The 12,178-nt window shown below is 38.1% G+C and overlaps 1 protein-coding gene across 5 annotated transcripts in view; it reads left to right on the forward strand.

Moving 5' to 3' along the window:
* The window catches only part of LOC126174781 (axotactin), a 567,513-nt gene that overhangs the window by 338,309 nt on the left and 217,026 nt on the right, over window positions 1–12,178 (forward strand). For all 5 annotated transcript variants that reach the window (XR_007535484.1, XR_007535485.1, XM_049921127.1 and 2 more), the window contains exons 17-18: window positions 8,346–8,580; window positions 8,737–8,931. Coding sequence is in view for 3 of the 5 variants with exons in the window: in XM_049921127.1 (XP_049777084.1) it covers window positions 8,346–8,580; window positions 8,737–8,931 (430 nt within the window). In the remaining 2 variants the exon portion in view is untranslated. The remainder of the gene's footprint in view (window positions 1–8,345; window positions 8,581–8,736; window positions 8,932–12,178) is intronic.

Raw genomic sequence — 12,178 nt, forward strand, 5'->3', positions numbered from 1 at the left:
TGTTCCTTTGAAAGGTCATGGCTGATTTCCTCTCCCATCCTTGAAACATTCTGAGCATGTGCTCTAATGACTTTGTTGTCAACAAGGCATCAAACTTAAATCTCCCATACTTCCTATCATTCCATACATTTAAAGTAGTGATGAGTTTTGCTATTTGGGAAGCAAAATAACTGATGGCGGTCAAAGTAGGGAGGATATAATACATAGACTGGCAATAGCAAGAAAATTGTTTCTGAAGCAGAGAAATTTGTTAACACCGAGCATAGATTTAAGTGTCAGGAAGCTTTTTCTGAAAGTATTTGTATGAATGTAGCCATATATGGAAGTGAAACAAGGTTGATAAACAGTTTAGACAAAAGGAGAATAGAACCTTTTGAAATGTGGTGTTACAGAAGAATGCTCAAGATTAGATGGGTAGATCACATAACTAATGAGGAAGAATAGAATCGGGGAAAAGAGAGATTTGTGGCACAACCTAACTAGAAGAAGGGGTCAGTTGGTAGGACTTATTCTGAGGCATCAAGGGATCACAAATTTAGTACTGGAGGGAAGCATTGGAGGTAAAATCCATAGAGGGAGGCCAAGAGATGAATATAGTAAGCAGATTCAGAAGGATGTAGCTTGCAGTAGTTACTCAGAGATGAAGTAACATGGAGAGCTGCATCAAACCAGTCTTCGGACTGAAGACCTCAACAACAAGATGATGGTCTCATCAGCAATTTTGTATATTTTTATTGTTACTGTCATTTGTTTTTCAATCATTTAACATGCAATAAAAACAGGATTGGTCCCAATGGGCCCTTGTGGCTCACTGTGTCTGATTGCTGATAGATCTAACTAACAGGTATTAACTGTGTCATTTTCTTTGTGTGTTATCCCTGTGAGTTTTTTGGGGGAGAGGCAGGATTAAATCTAGTTGCATGCTGCCCCTCAGTGTCTAACTTCTCAATCTGTTGTAGTAGCATATCATGGCTGATTGTATCAGATGCCTGTGTTAAGTCTAGAAATATGCTTTAAACATGTTCCTATATATCTATTCCCTGTAATACTTTGTACAGAAAAGAAAATATCACTGTTTCAGTTGAATTGACTCTTCTGAATCCATGTTGGCATTTTGTTAATGTGTTATATTTAATTAATAAATCAGGAAGGCTGTAAAAGATTTTTGTGGTTTTTTTTTTGGGGGGGGGGGGGGGGGATTGTCACCACTTCACAACTTCCTTTTTTTATGAAGTAGTTTCACTTTTGCAATTTTTAAATAATCTAGAAAGTTGCCAACAGATAAGGGCAGATTTATAAAACAAATCCATTGTTATGATATTTTTTATAAACAAATCTGAAATTTCATCTATTCCTGCAGTGTGTTCAGCTTTTAGTAGCTTCATTTCTAGCTGTATTTTCTGTTTGGCAGTTGGCATGAGAAATACTATTTTATGTAGCTACTTCATGTTCCACCTCATATGTGTGTAATTTTTATGAATGATATTTTACTCAAGAAGCTTTTCGCCATTATAATTAAATAAACAAAAAATAAAAATTAAAAATTAATCAGTTTAATCAGCTACATCTGTTAGGTTGCTGGTAGTTTGCAATTTTTCATTCAGCTACCTTTCAACAAAGTTGTATGAATATGTCATTTTCCAACAATCTGCCAGTTTTTTATTACTCTTCTGAGTATTGCTTTACACTTACAAAAATTTTTGTCAAATTGAGATGTTGTACTGCTTATTTCAGAAATACTGTAGAGGAACTGTTTCTAAGCATCTGATTTTCTTATACCTGAAAGGATACAGCTCTTTCTGTAGGTTTCTAGTTTTAAGTGAAAAGTATGTATCAAAATATTGTTTGTGTTTGAATACATCAAATTTAGCAGATATGCTTCATGGACTATCAATCTGCTCCCTTGACTCTTCATTTAAATATGGCCTAAATTCTTTAAATTCCTGACCACTGTAATATCTACTTTTGTACATTGTTGGTTTCCTATACCGGGTGTTATTACTTTCCTATTGGAAACTTATACTCTGGTCATAATGGTCCCCCACTCCTGTCTTAAGTGTTTCTGAAGTGTATTGATGTTGATTAGCACTAATCATTATTTTATCTATAATTGAGTTAGCATCAGTATTTTCTCATTTAGGGGAATGTATTCTGATTTTTATGTTGAAGACACTACATATTCATCATCTAAGTGCTTCCACTGTGTCATGTGCTAAAGTCTATACTGAAGTTATCACAAGTGTGTATAGTTTGCTTATTTTTTACATGTTTCATTAATGTATCTTCTGTGAGTTGTAGAAAATTCCTTACGCCTCCATCAGTAGACCTGTAAAGGCATGATACAGTTATTCTGATTATTGGTATTTCTTTAGCTCATATTTGAAAATCTTTTTCAAATATTCAGTTTCTAGCACAATGAAATTGCTTACTGCAAGTGTAGTCTGCCAATTCACAGCACAGAAACATGCAACAGAAAACAGTATTCACACTACCTTTCTAACTTTTGCTGTTTCTTTTGTAAAGTACATACATACACAATCACACAGGCACACACATGCACATTCCTGCGGTCACAGTGAGACTGATTATAGGCAGATGGAGCTACAAAGAGGGTATGGAAGAATCCACAAAGCAAGGATTGGGCAACAGGATAGTGTGTAGTACATCTTTCAGCAGATGACACAGTGGCTGTGCAAGATGAAAAGAGCTGAGAGGTAGAGCATATGAGAGACAGAGAGAGGGGGCCAGGAAGGGAGAGGAGGAAATGAGAGGAAAGTGGAGATGAAGAGGGAGCAGTGAACGAAGGAAGAAAGAAAGGGAGAGTGGTGGAAAGGGGAGGGGGTTGAGAGAGAGAGAGAATGCTTGCATGGAGGGAGGGAATGGTGTGAACAGGAGGGAGATGGGGAAGATAAGTTGAGGCAGTGGAAAACAGAGTAGTAGAGGACTAGGCCAGGAGGATTACGAGAGTGCAAGATGAACTGGAGAGAGTCAATTCCCACCTGTGTAGTTCAGAGAAACTTGTGGTGGAAGCGAGTATCCAAATGGCCTGTGTAGTGAAGCAGCTGTTGAAGTCATTAGTGTTGTGGTGTGCAGCATGTTTGGTTGTTGGATGGTGGAACTCGAGGTTTGCCACATTCTAATTGTGGTCATTCATGCAAGAAGATGGTTTGTCACTAATCATGCCCAGATAGAATGCAGTACAGTTATTGCAGCATTGCTAATATGGCTTTAATTGGTTTGGTAGGAAATGTCTGTGACTGATCTGCTGTAGGGGATAGTGGGCAGGTGTATGAGGTAGGTCTTGCACCTGGGCCAACCATAAGGCAATGATTCATGGGGTCCTGGTTTGGGAGCAGGATTGGAATAGATATGGACAAGGATATTCTATAGATATGGTGGATGGTGGAACACTATGTTGGGTGATGTGAATAGGGTTTTGAGTAAAATATCCCTCATCTCACAGAATGATGACAGATAATCGAAGTCCTGGTGAAGGATGTGGTTGAACTTTTCAAGGCCAGGGTGGTACATGGTCATCAAAGGAGTGCTGGTCCTTGGCTGGTTAGCAAATTTACTGGTATCAAAGGAGGAGATGGCACAAGGGATATGTTTATGAATGAGACAGATTGAGTACCCTGTTGCTGAACATGCTTCACACCACAACACAAATGACTTCAACAACTGTTTCAGTAAATGGACTATTTGCATGCTCTGTTCCAGCACAAGTGTCTTATAACCAAGCAGCTGGGAATTTGGGAATTCTGTCTCCAGCACATCCTGTGTTTTCGCAACCCCCTGTCCTAAACCTCTGCTAACCTGTCCTCTCTCCCCTCCCCCCCTCTCTCTCCCTCTCTTCCCACTCTCCCACTCTCTCCTTCTCACCCCTCTCCCTCTGCTCCCTTTTCCACCCTTTCCCTTTCTTCCTTTTCATATCCACCTTCTTTTCCTTTCCTCCCCTCCCTTATTCCCTTCTCCCTCTACCTATCACTTATGCATTCTACCCTCTGAACTTCTTTTGTCTTTTTGTGCAGCCACTGAGTCATCTGCCAATGGACCTGCCTTGCACTGCGCACTATTCCTTGCTTTCCTACCCCCTCCTCATCTCTATTATTCCCTGCTTGCCTCCCCCCTCCCTCCCTCACCACCATGTGCCCAGGTAACTTCCCTTAGTGACTGATAATCAATAATCAGGCTATTCATGACTGGGGGAGTATGTGTTTGTGTGTCTGTGTGGTTGTGTGTGTGAACATGTGTCATTTTACTAGAGGAAGAGCAAGTGCTCAAAAGCTAGTATGAGTACTGTTTTCTGCTACATGTTTCTGTGTGCCATACATCTTTCTGCCATAGGTGAGTAGTGGCCCTATTCTTACTTTATGTATTTTTCCATCCAAGAATATCCATTGCTGTTTTTCTGTTAGTAACAACTTTTTGTTTGGTAGAAGCAGTTAGTCATCAAAAAGTATGTTAACAAGGCTGAGAACTATTGTAGCTTTCCAACAAATTCTTCTTTTTTGGAACTATAGAGTACACATACATATGCATATATAAATAGACCCTCACACACACACACACACACACACACACACACACACACAGCTACACTGTCCCCATTAACTATATTGTGCCAGCATTCCAGCTTGCTTGTGGTGTGAGGTTGTGTCAGGTGATGTGGACGAGGGGAGAAAGGAGTGGGGAGCAGGAGGGAGGTAGGGATGAGTGGCTAGTAGGGAAAGGCAGCAGGTTCATGGGACACGAATGTAGTACTGGCATTGATTTCCTGAATTTGGCCACAGGAAGGGATGAGTTGTGCACAGCACATGATTATATAGAGGAGGGAACTGGGAGAGGGAAATAAAACAGACAAAGGATCGACAGTGGGGAAGAAAGTGGGAATGCAAGAGTAAAGTTAGGATTCTGTGTTCTGGTCCAGGGATGGAGGCAGTTGTGGGGAAGGGGGCTAGTTGAAGATGAGGCCAGGAGGATTACTGGATAAAAGGATGTGTGCTCTATAACTCTAATAAAGGTCTATTCTGAAAGCTAGCAATGTTTTCTGCTTGTTCATGTGTCATGTAATGACTCACTACCCATGCTATTTGGTCAGTTTTTACCTTTACTCCTTAAATTATTTACATTCCGCCAGGATTTTTCATTAGCATATCTACTGTTATTATTGTATCCTACCTCAATCTCACTGCCTGTGGTCTCAGGCAACTGAAATAACAGGCAGCTTGGGTTCAGTTGCCTGAGACTGCAGTGGTGTGTGTGAATTGTGTTTGCATGAGTGTGTGTGTGTGTGTGTGTGTGTGTGTGTATGTGTGTCTGTTGCTGAAGAAGGCCTTAATGACCCAAAGCTATAATTGTGAGAGTCTCTTTGTTGTGCCTATCTGCGACTCAGCATCTCTGCTGTATGGTGAGTGGCAACTTTCCTTCTCATTGTATTATAGTTTGATAGTGTGATAGTTCTCTCACTTTTCTGCTGTTAATATGTTAATATCTTCAGGACTGTGTGGATGATATTTTTCTGAGGGTCTGATGGTACATCTCCAGACTTGTAGATTCTACACATCAACTTGAATAGCATTTGGTTGCCACTTCCTCAAACAATTTTAGAAATAATGAAGTGCAGTAGTCAGTTACTTCTATCTTATTTGATGGCAAGTCTTCCAGAACTTGGTTAAACTCTGGTTCCAATACTAGATCCTCTATGTGTTCCATGTCAGTTCCCATTTCTTTTTCTATCACATCATCATGGGTCTTCTACATACTCTTTCCACCTGTGTGCTCTCTCCTCTGCACATAATAGTGGAATTCCTCTTGCTCTCTTAATGTTGATGACTTTGTTTTTAATTTACCAAAATCCATTTCAACCATTTTATATTCTGGATTAGCTACTCTGATTACCATTTCCTCTATAACATTGTCTGTGAGACTGTAGTCTTGTTATAGTGAGTCTGTGTAAATTTGCATACCTTTTTTTTCAGATTGATAACTCTCAAAAATTGTTTCACTGTTGTTCATGATCTCAGTGTGATTTTCTCAATGTACCTGAAGGAAAGTAGCTGATAAATCAGATCATATTTCAAGTGCTGTGGTGCTGTAGGTTTCCTATAAGGGTCTTTTTTCTCCTTTGATACCTAAAAGACTGCCATTGACACCATTTTGTCTATTTATTGTGTGCATATTTTGTTTCTTCGATAGTCCTAGTTAAGAGTGGTATTCAACCAGTGAAGACTGATCATTCAATATTGATTCTATGACCCTGATTTACAGTATGTATTTATGTTAATCTCAAGGGTTGTAGATATTAAACATTACAAAGGTGATGATTACACTGGTAAAGCAGTGAATCTTAATAATGTCTTCAGACTCCAGATCCATCTTGTAAACACTCCAGTTACATCTTTTTTTTTTAAAGAGTTAAATGATTTCTATTGTTTCCTATGCTGTCAGGGTTCTAAATGTATGTCTGGCAAGGCTTTCTAAAGGACAGTCTTTCTTTAGGTGCATCACAGTTTATTTGATTGTCGAATCATCTTCTGCATGCTTAGATAGATATTAAACATTACAAGGGTGATGATTACATTGGTAAAGCAGTGAATCTTAATAATGTCTTCAGACTCCAGATCCATCTTGTAAACACTCCAGTTACATCTTTTTTTTTTTTTTTAAGAGTTAAATGATTTCTATTGTTTCCTATGCTGTCAGGGTTCTAAATGTATGTCTGGCAAGGCTTTCTAAAGGACAGTCTTTCTTTAGGTGCATCACAGTTTATTTGATTGTTGAATCATCTTCTGCATGCTTAGGAACATCTCTCACCTTTCAGTCATTCAATGTGGCCTTTCTACAGATTCAATTTTATTCAGTCCTCTATATCTGATCATGACTTGTGTTTCACAATCCCATGTTTGAATTCCCCCAGAGTCTGTTTTGATTTCAGGTATAATACTACAAGTGTGCTTTCTGTGCCTGCACAGTCTTTAGATTCTTGCTCTCATATGTTTTATAAGAACCCAGTAATGTTTTGTTCGAGACCGCTGCTGCTGAACATCTGTTGGTTTTAAGTCTGAGTTTGTTAGGCAGGAATTGCACTTCAGTTATTCTTAAGCAGTGGTGCATATTAAAATAATTGTTTTCCAGTATTTGACATTCTAGATCTTAAACATATTGTGTCTGTGACTGCAACAAGATCAGTCTGAAATTCCTGTAGTGGAAAGTTTGGTGACTTCCTGTTTTATTTTTATGTGCAGTTTGGAAAATACGTGGATATGGATTTCAGATCAAAGAATTTACAGTGGCTTGTAAGGTGTCTTTCATTTTATGTGTCCTCGAGTGTGCTTGATTTGTATGTCTTTTCTGTGCCTATCTCCACATTAGAAATCACATAATTAGATTTTTACCTACTGTTCTCAGATCCTGATGCTAGTCTTTGAGTAGACTACCACCAGGATCTGACAACAGTAGGTGAAAATCTAATTATGTGATTTCTAATGTGGAGATAGGCACAGAGAAGACATACAAATCAAGCACACTGGTGGATAAATAAAATGAAGGGCACCTTGCAGACCACTGTAAATTCTTTGATCTGAAATCTGTATCCATGTATTTTCCAAACTTCACATAAAAGTAAAACAAGAAGTCACCAAAGAGTTATCCTGCTGGTAGTCTCCTCAAAGGGTTTCCATAAGTCTTCAACTTTGTGTAACTAACGTTATTAATCTGAGCAAGGATCGTACAAAGCAAATATTCTACTGTCAAATGTAGGACTAAGTGGTGAGGTCATTTCAGAGGTAGGATTAAATTTGAGTGCTGAATGTATAACAGGTTTTTTTTTTTACTTGTAAGGTGGTCAACAAAATAATTAGATTCCTTTTGATATTCTCTGAAATGTGTTTCCTCTGGAGGTTTTCTTTTTTTTCCCCCCCTGTTGGAATAGAGATTTTGATAACCTCTGTTTATTCCCCATGTCATATTCCTTATCTCACAGAATCTGATGGTTGGAAGAAACTAGAGTGTATGGGTCTGGGCCTGGGATAGTTGTGTTAGTATGTCTCCCAGCATACCACTGTTGCCAGTCATAAGTAATTGCTGGGATGATCATCATGTCAATCATGAAGCTACAACTGTATTATTATGCTGGAGAGATCTCTCTTGGCTCCATCACTTTAATCCTTTCAGTACCTATTACATGCAGAGTTAGTGCTAATGTTATGTCTATTACTATTAATATTATTATTGTTATCATTATTTTTATGGTTATTATTTATCAATATAGTATTGTCTTGGTGTTTTCTGTAAGCAAAAATTATGTGCACAAGTATAGATTAATGGATTTTAACCCTGTTTAGGATGTGCGTAGTTTGGCAGAAAAAGATTTCAAGTTGAAGATCCAGTACCGGGAATTTAGCCCTGAGATGTTACAAGAACTGATCTCCCATTCCTTACGCTGTAGCCAGCATATAAAGTATGATTGCTATAAGGCACCATTGGAGCTACATTCCGCTACATGGTTCCAGTCATCAGCAAACAAACAAATTGTTGACTACATTGGTGATGTAAAGAAAGGAACGTGCCCATGTGCTGGTAACTATGATTAAATCCCAATTCAAAGAACTGTATTTTAAATGTTTATAGTAACTTGAAGTTGTAAAAATCTTCATTATGACTGTATTGTGAAAAATTATCACAGTCTGTCTGACTTTATGTACCATAAATTCAGTGCATTTGTTTACTTTGCAGTGAACAAAACTTGTATTGATCCAAAACAATCCTGTAACTGTGATGCAAATGAAGCACGATGGCATACAGATGAGGGTCTCTATACATCTCCTAATACATTAGGAATCACTGACATGATATTCCTACAACAAAAGGAGCTGGTTCATGATTCACAAGGTCGCATAACTCTTGGACCTCTGGAATGTGTTGAAACGAGTAAGGCATAATATTTGTTTTAGAAATAGCATTTAATCCATTTTATTTCCTATATTGAAGTACATAATTTATAAAAAAAAACCTATTGCTTGCTTTATTTGGTGCACCGATTGTCAATTTGAGTTTTTGTTGCCTTGGGCAATAATTTTCCTTTTGTCGTGTTGTGTGGTGAGCTGATTGTAATTTTCCCTCACTGTCTATACTTGGTCCAGTCACATTAATGTGACTACCAATTATTTTTGATGTCAATGAGCAATAACCACTCACAGACGGCAGGTGGCAGCACTAGCAGTGGAGGACATATAAAGCTTGTTGGCAGGCTGCAGAAAACAGTGCAGTCTTTGGCATAACGCAGAGACAGAGCAATGTATTTGATGTACAAAGAGGTATGATCATTGGCTTTCAGGCCAAGAGCGGAATCATTTATAAAATGGCTAACTTTATAAACTGTTCACAACTGTTGTGGTTGAAGTATAACATGTACAGCAAAATGGCACTACCGAAAACCAGCGCCAAGGCAGCTGTTGAGCCCATGTTCCATAGATGACAGGGGTGAATGAAGGCATGTACAGGTGACAGGAAGACATGTACAGGTGAATAGACATGCAACTATTGAGCAACTGATCATCCAGATGAACCAAGGGGCTTCCAACAGCATCTCCCCAATGACTGTTCAGTGAACATTGCTGCGTATGGGCCTCCACAGCAGGCATCTGCTTCATGCACAAATGGTGACTATTGTTCACTGGTGACAGAGCATGGAATTTGCATGCCAGTACTGCAACTGAACCTCCACTGATGGGTGACGGATGACATTTTCAGATAAATCACATTTTATGCTCTATTGGACATTGGCATGTACAGCGTGAAATGTCTGTAAGGAAACTACCTGTTACAATCGTCGGAAGCTTCCAAGTCAGAGGCCATTCCCTCGGTTATCTCATCATTCTGGAAACCACAAAGGATCAACACAAATATGCATCTATCCTTGGGGCCCATGTCCACCCTATGTGCAATCTGTTTTCCTCGGCATGATGGCATCTATCAGCAGGACAATGCAATGTATCACACAGATCATAGTGTATGTGCGTTGTTTTGAAGAGCACCAGGATGAGTTTACCATACTCCTCTGGCCACCAAACTCCCCAGATTGAAATCCGATCAAGAATCTATGGGACACCTCAAGTGGGCTGTTCATGCCATGTATCCTCAGCTGAGAAACGTAGTGCAGCTGGCAATGGCACTGGAGTGAGCATGGCTCCACGACGTTGTTGGTACCTTCCAGAGCCTCAGACTCTCTTTCTGCATGTCTTGAAGTGGTCTCCACTACAGGAGGTGGCCATTCAGGTTTTCAAAATGTGGTCACATTAATGTGACTGTACAGGACTGTCTGGGTGGCATTTTTGCTAGATATCTCACTGTTCTTTCTTGAATCATGAATATTCTTCCCGAGTAGCCAGCTTGTGCAGCTTGTAATGCTTTTTTACTCTAACTGTTCATGAGGATAAAAAGTATACAAAAATTAACTGTAACTGTAGTTTACTCAAGAAAATTTATGAGTATTTTATACAATGTATTTTAAATTTTTTGAAAATCAGTAAAAACGCACATTTTATACATAACTTCATGCCTGAGTCATTTCATTAATTGTTGAACATAGTCCATTATTTTCAGAAAATTCTTGGGTTGGTTTGTTATCTTTGCAAACTTCATGTGGTTCATGTTTTCGTTAAATCAGACATCTTATTAACATTTCTAGTGTTTATTCCCATTACACTTTGTTCACAACTCCTCACATCATGCTGTCATAGAAACTGTTCACATGTTCTAATGTTTTCCCATTGTGTCCAACCAGCAACACCCTTCTTACTTTTTGCTTGCCAAGCTAAAGCACTTTATGCCTCCTGACACCGAGTCAAAGATAGTAAATCACAAAGTAAATATATTACAAACAACACTGGTTGCTTTTAAGATTTGAACATTAATATTGTAAAATAAAAAATTTGAAATGTTCTTATTGCATATTGTAACTAGGAAAGATAAATAACAAATTTACTAGGTGTTAGTTTTTTTTAATGCATGATTGATAATGCTATCCCTACTTCAGAAGTAAATCAATAATTATTTCCTGCATACATAAATGACAAATTGAACTTATTGATATCATACCAAGACATGAAATGAAAAGACCGACACCTGCTGAAATGAACTTTCATTTTACAACTTCCACATAGCTGTAATCAATAGGACAAACATGAAAATATAAGTTCATAGTACATCTTGTTCAGAAGTTTCTCATTAATAACCTTTGTGGTTGCACAGATCAGGAAGAGCTGTGTACTTATCTTTTTACTCTGTATCTAGTCTGATGGGCCAAGACATTTGACCCTGTCCACCATGAGACTTAATGTGGTCACATGACACAGTAAGGAGAGTAAATAAACAGAGCAGAGATGAATGGGGGATCAGTCCAGCAATAAAATAAATGACTTTGAAAAAGGTCAGGTTGTTATGGCCTCATACCTAGGAATGAGCATGTCAAAAATGGTGAAGCTGGTAGTTGTCAATGTGCTACTCTAATAAGCATTTATGGAACGTGGTTGAAGGACAGTGAAACCATAAGTGGGTAACAATCAACCAATCAATCTCTTTATTCATCTGTTAACAATATACATTGTATGGATGTAGTCAATTACAATATATTTTCTTATCTTCAATTTGTTTCAAAAACTTGGATAATAAATATAAATATTTTATATCAGTATATGTAAATAATATTATTTTTCCATATTCAGATATTCTTCAATGCTATAAAAACTATGTGTTAGTAAAAATAGTTTAAGATCTACCTTGAATTTGCAAAATTCTTTAATTTTCTTTATTGTAGAAGGCAATGCACAAAAAAGTATTTTGGGCTGGTAGTTTACACTTTTTTGGTAGAGTGCTCCTTTGTGGGTGTCTCTGTGAAAATCATCCCTGTTCCTTGTTTCATGGTTATGAACCTGATTATTTAATGTTGAAAATTCCTGGTGAGTTTTCAGAAAGCATACATGTTCATAGATGTATAAGCTAAGAAGAGTCATTATTTTAAATTCTTTGAATATTTCCCTGCATGACACTCTGCAGGGGACCCCCTACATTATTCTAATAGCCCTTTTTTTGAAGTTTGAAAGCTTGTTTTGCCATACCTGTATTTCCCCAGAAGATCACACCAAATCTAAGCAAACTGTTCATCTAAGCATAATAG

This window comes from Schistocerca cancellata, chromosome 3 (genome assembly GCF_023864275.1).
Source record: "Schistocerca cancellata isolate TAMUIC-IGC-003103 chromosome 3, iqSchCanc2.1, whole genome shotgun sequence".
In the NCBI taxonomy this organism is placed as follows: Eukaryota; Metazoa; Arthropoda; class Insecta; order Orthoptera; family Acrididae; genus Schistocerca; species Schistocerca cancellata.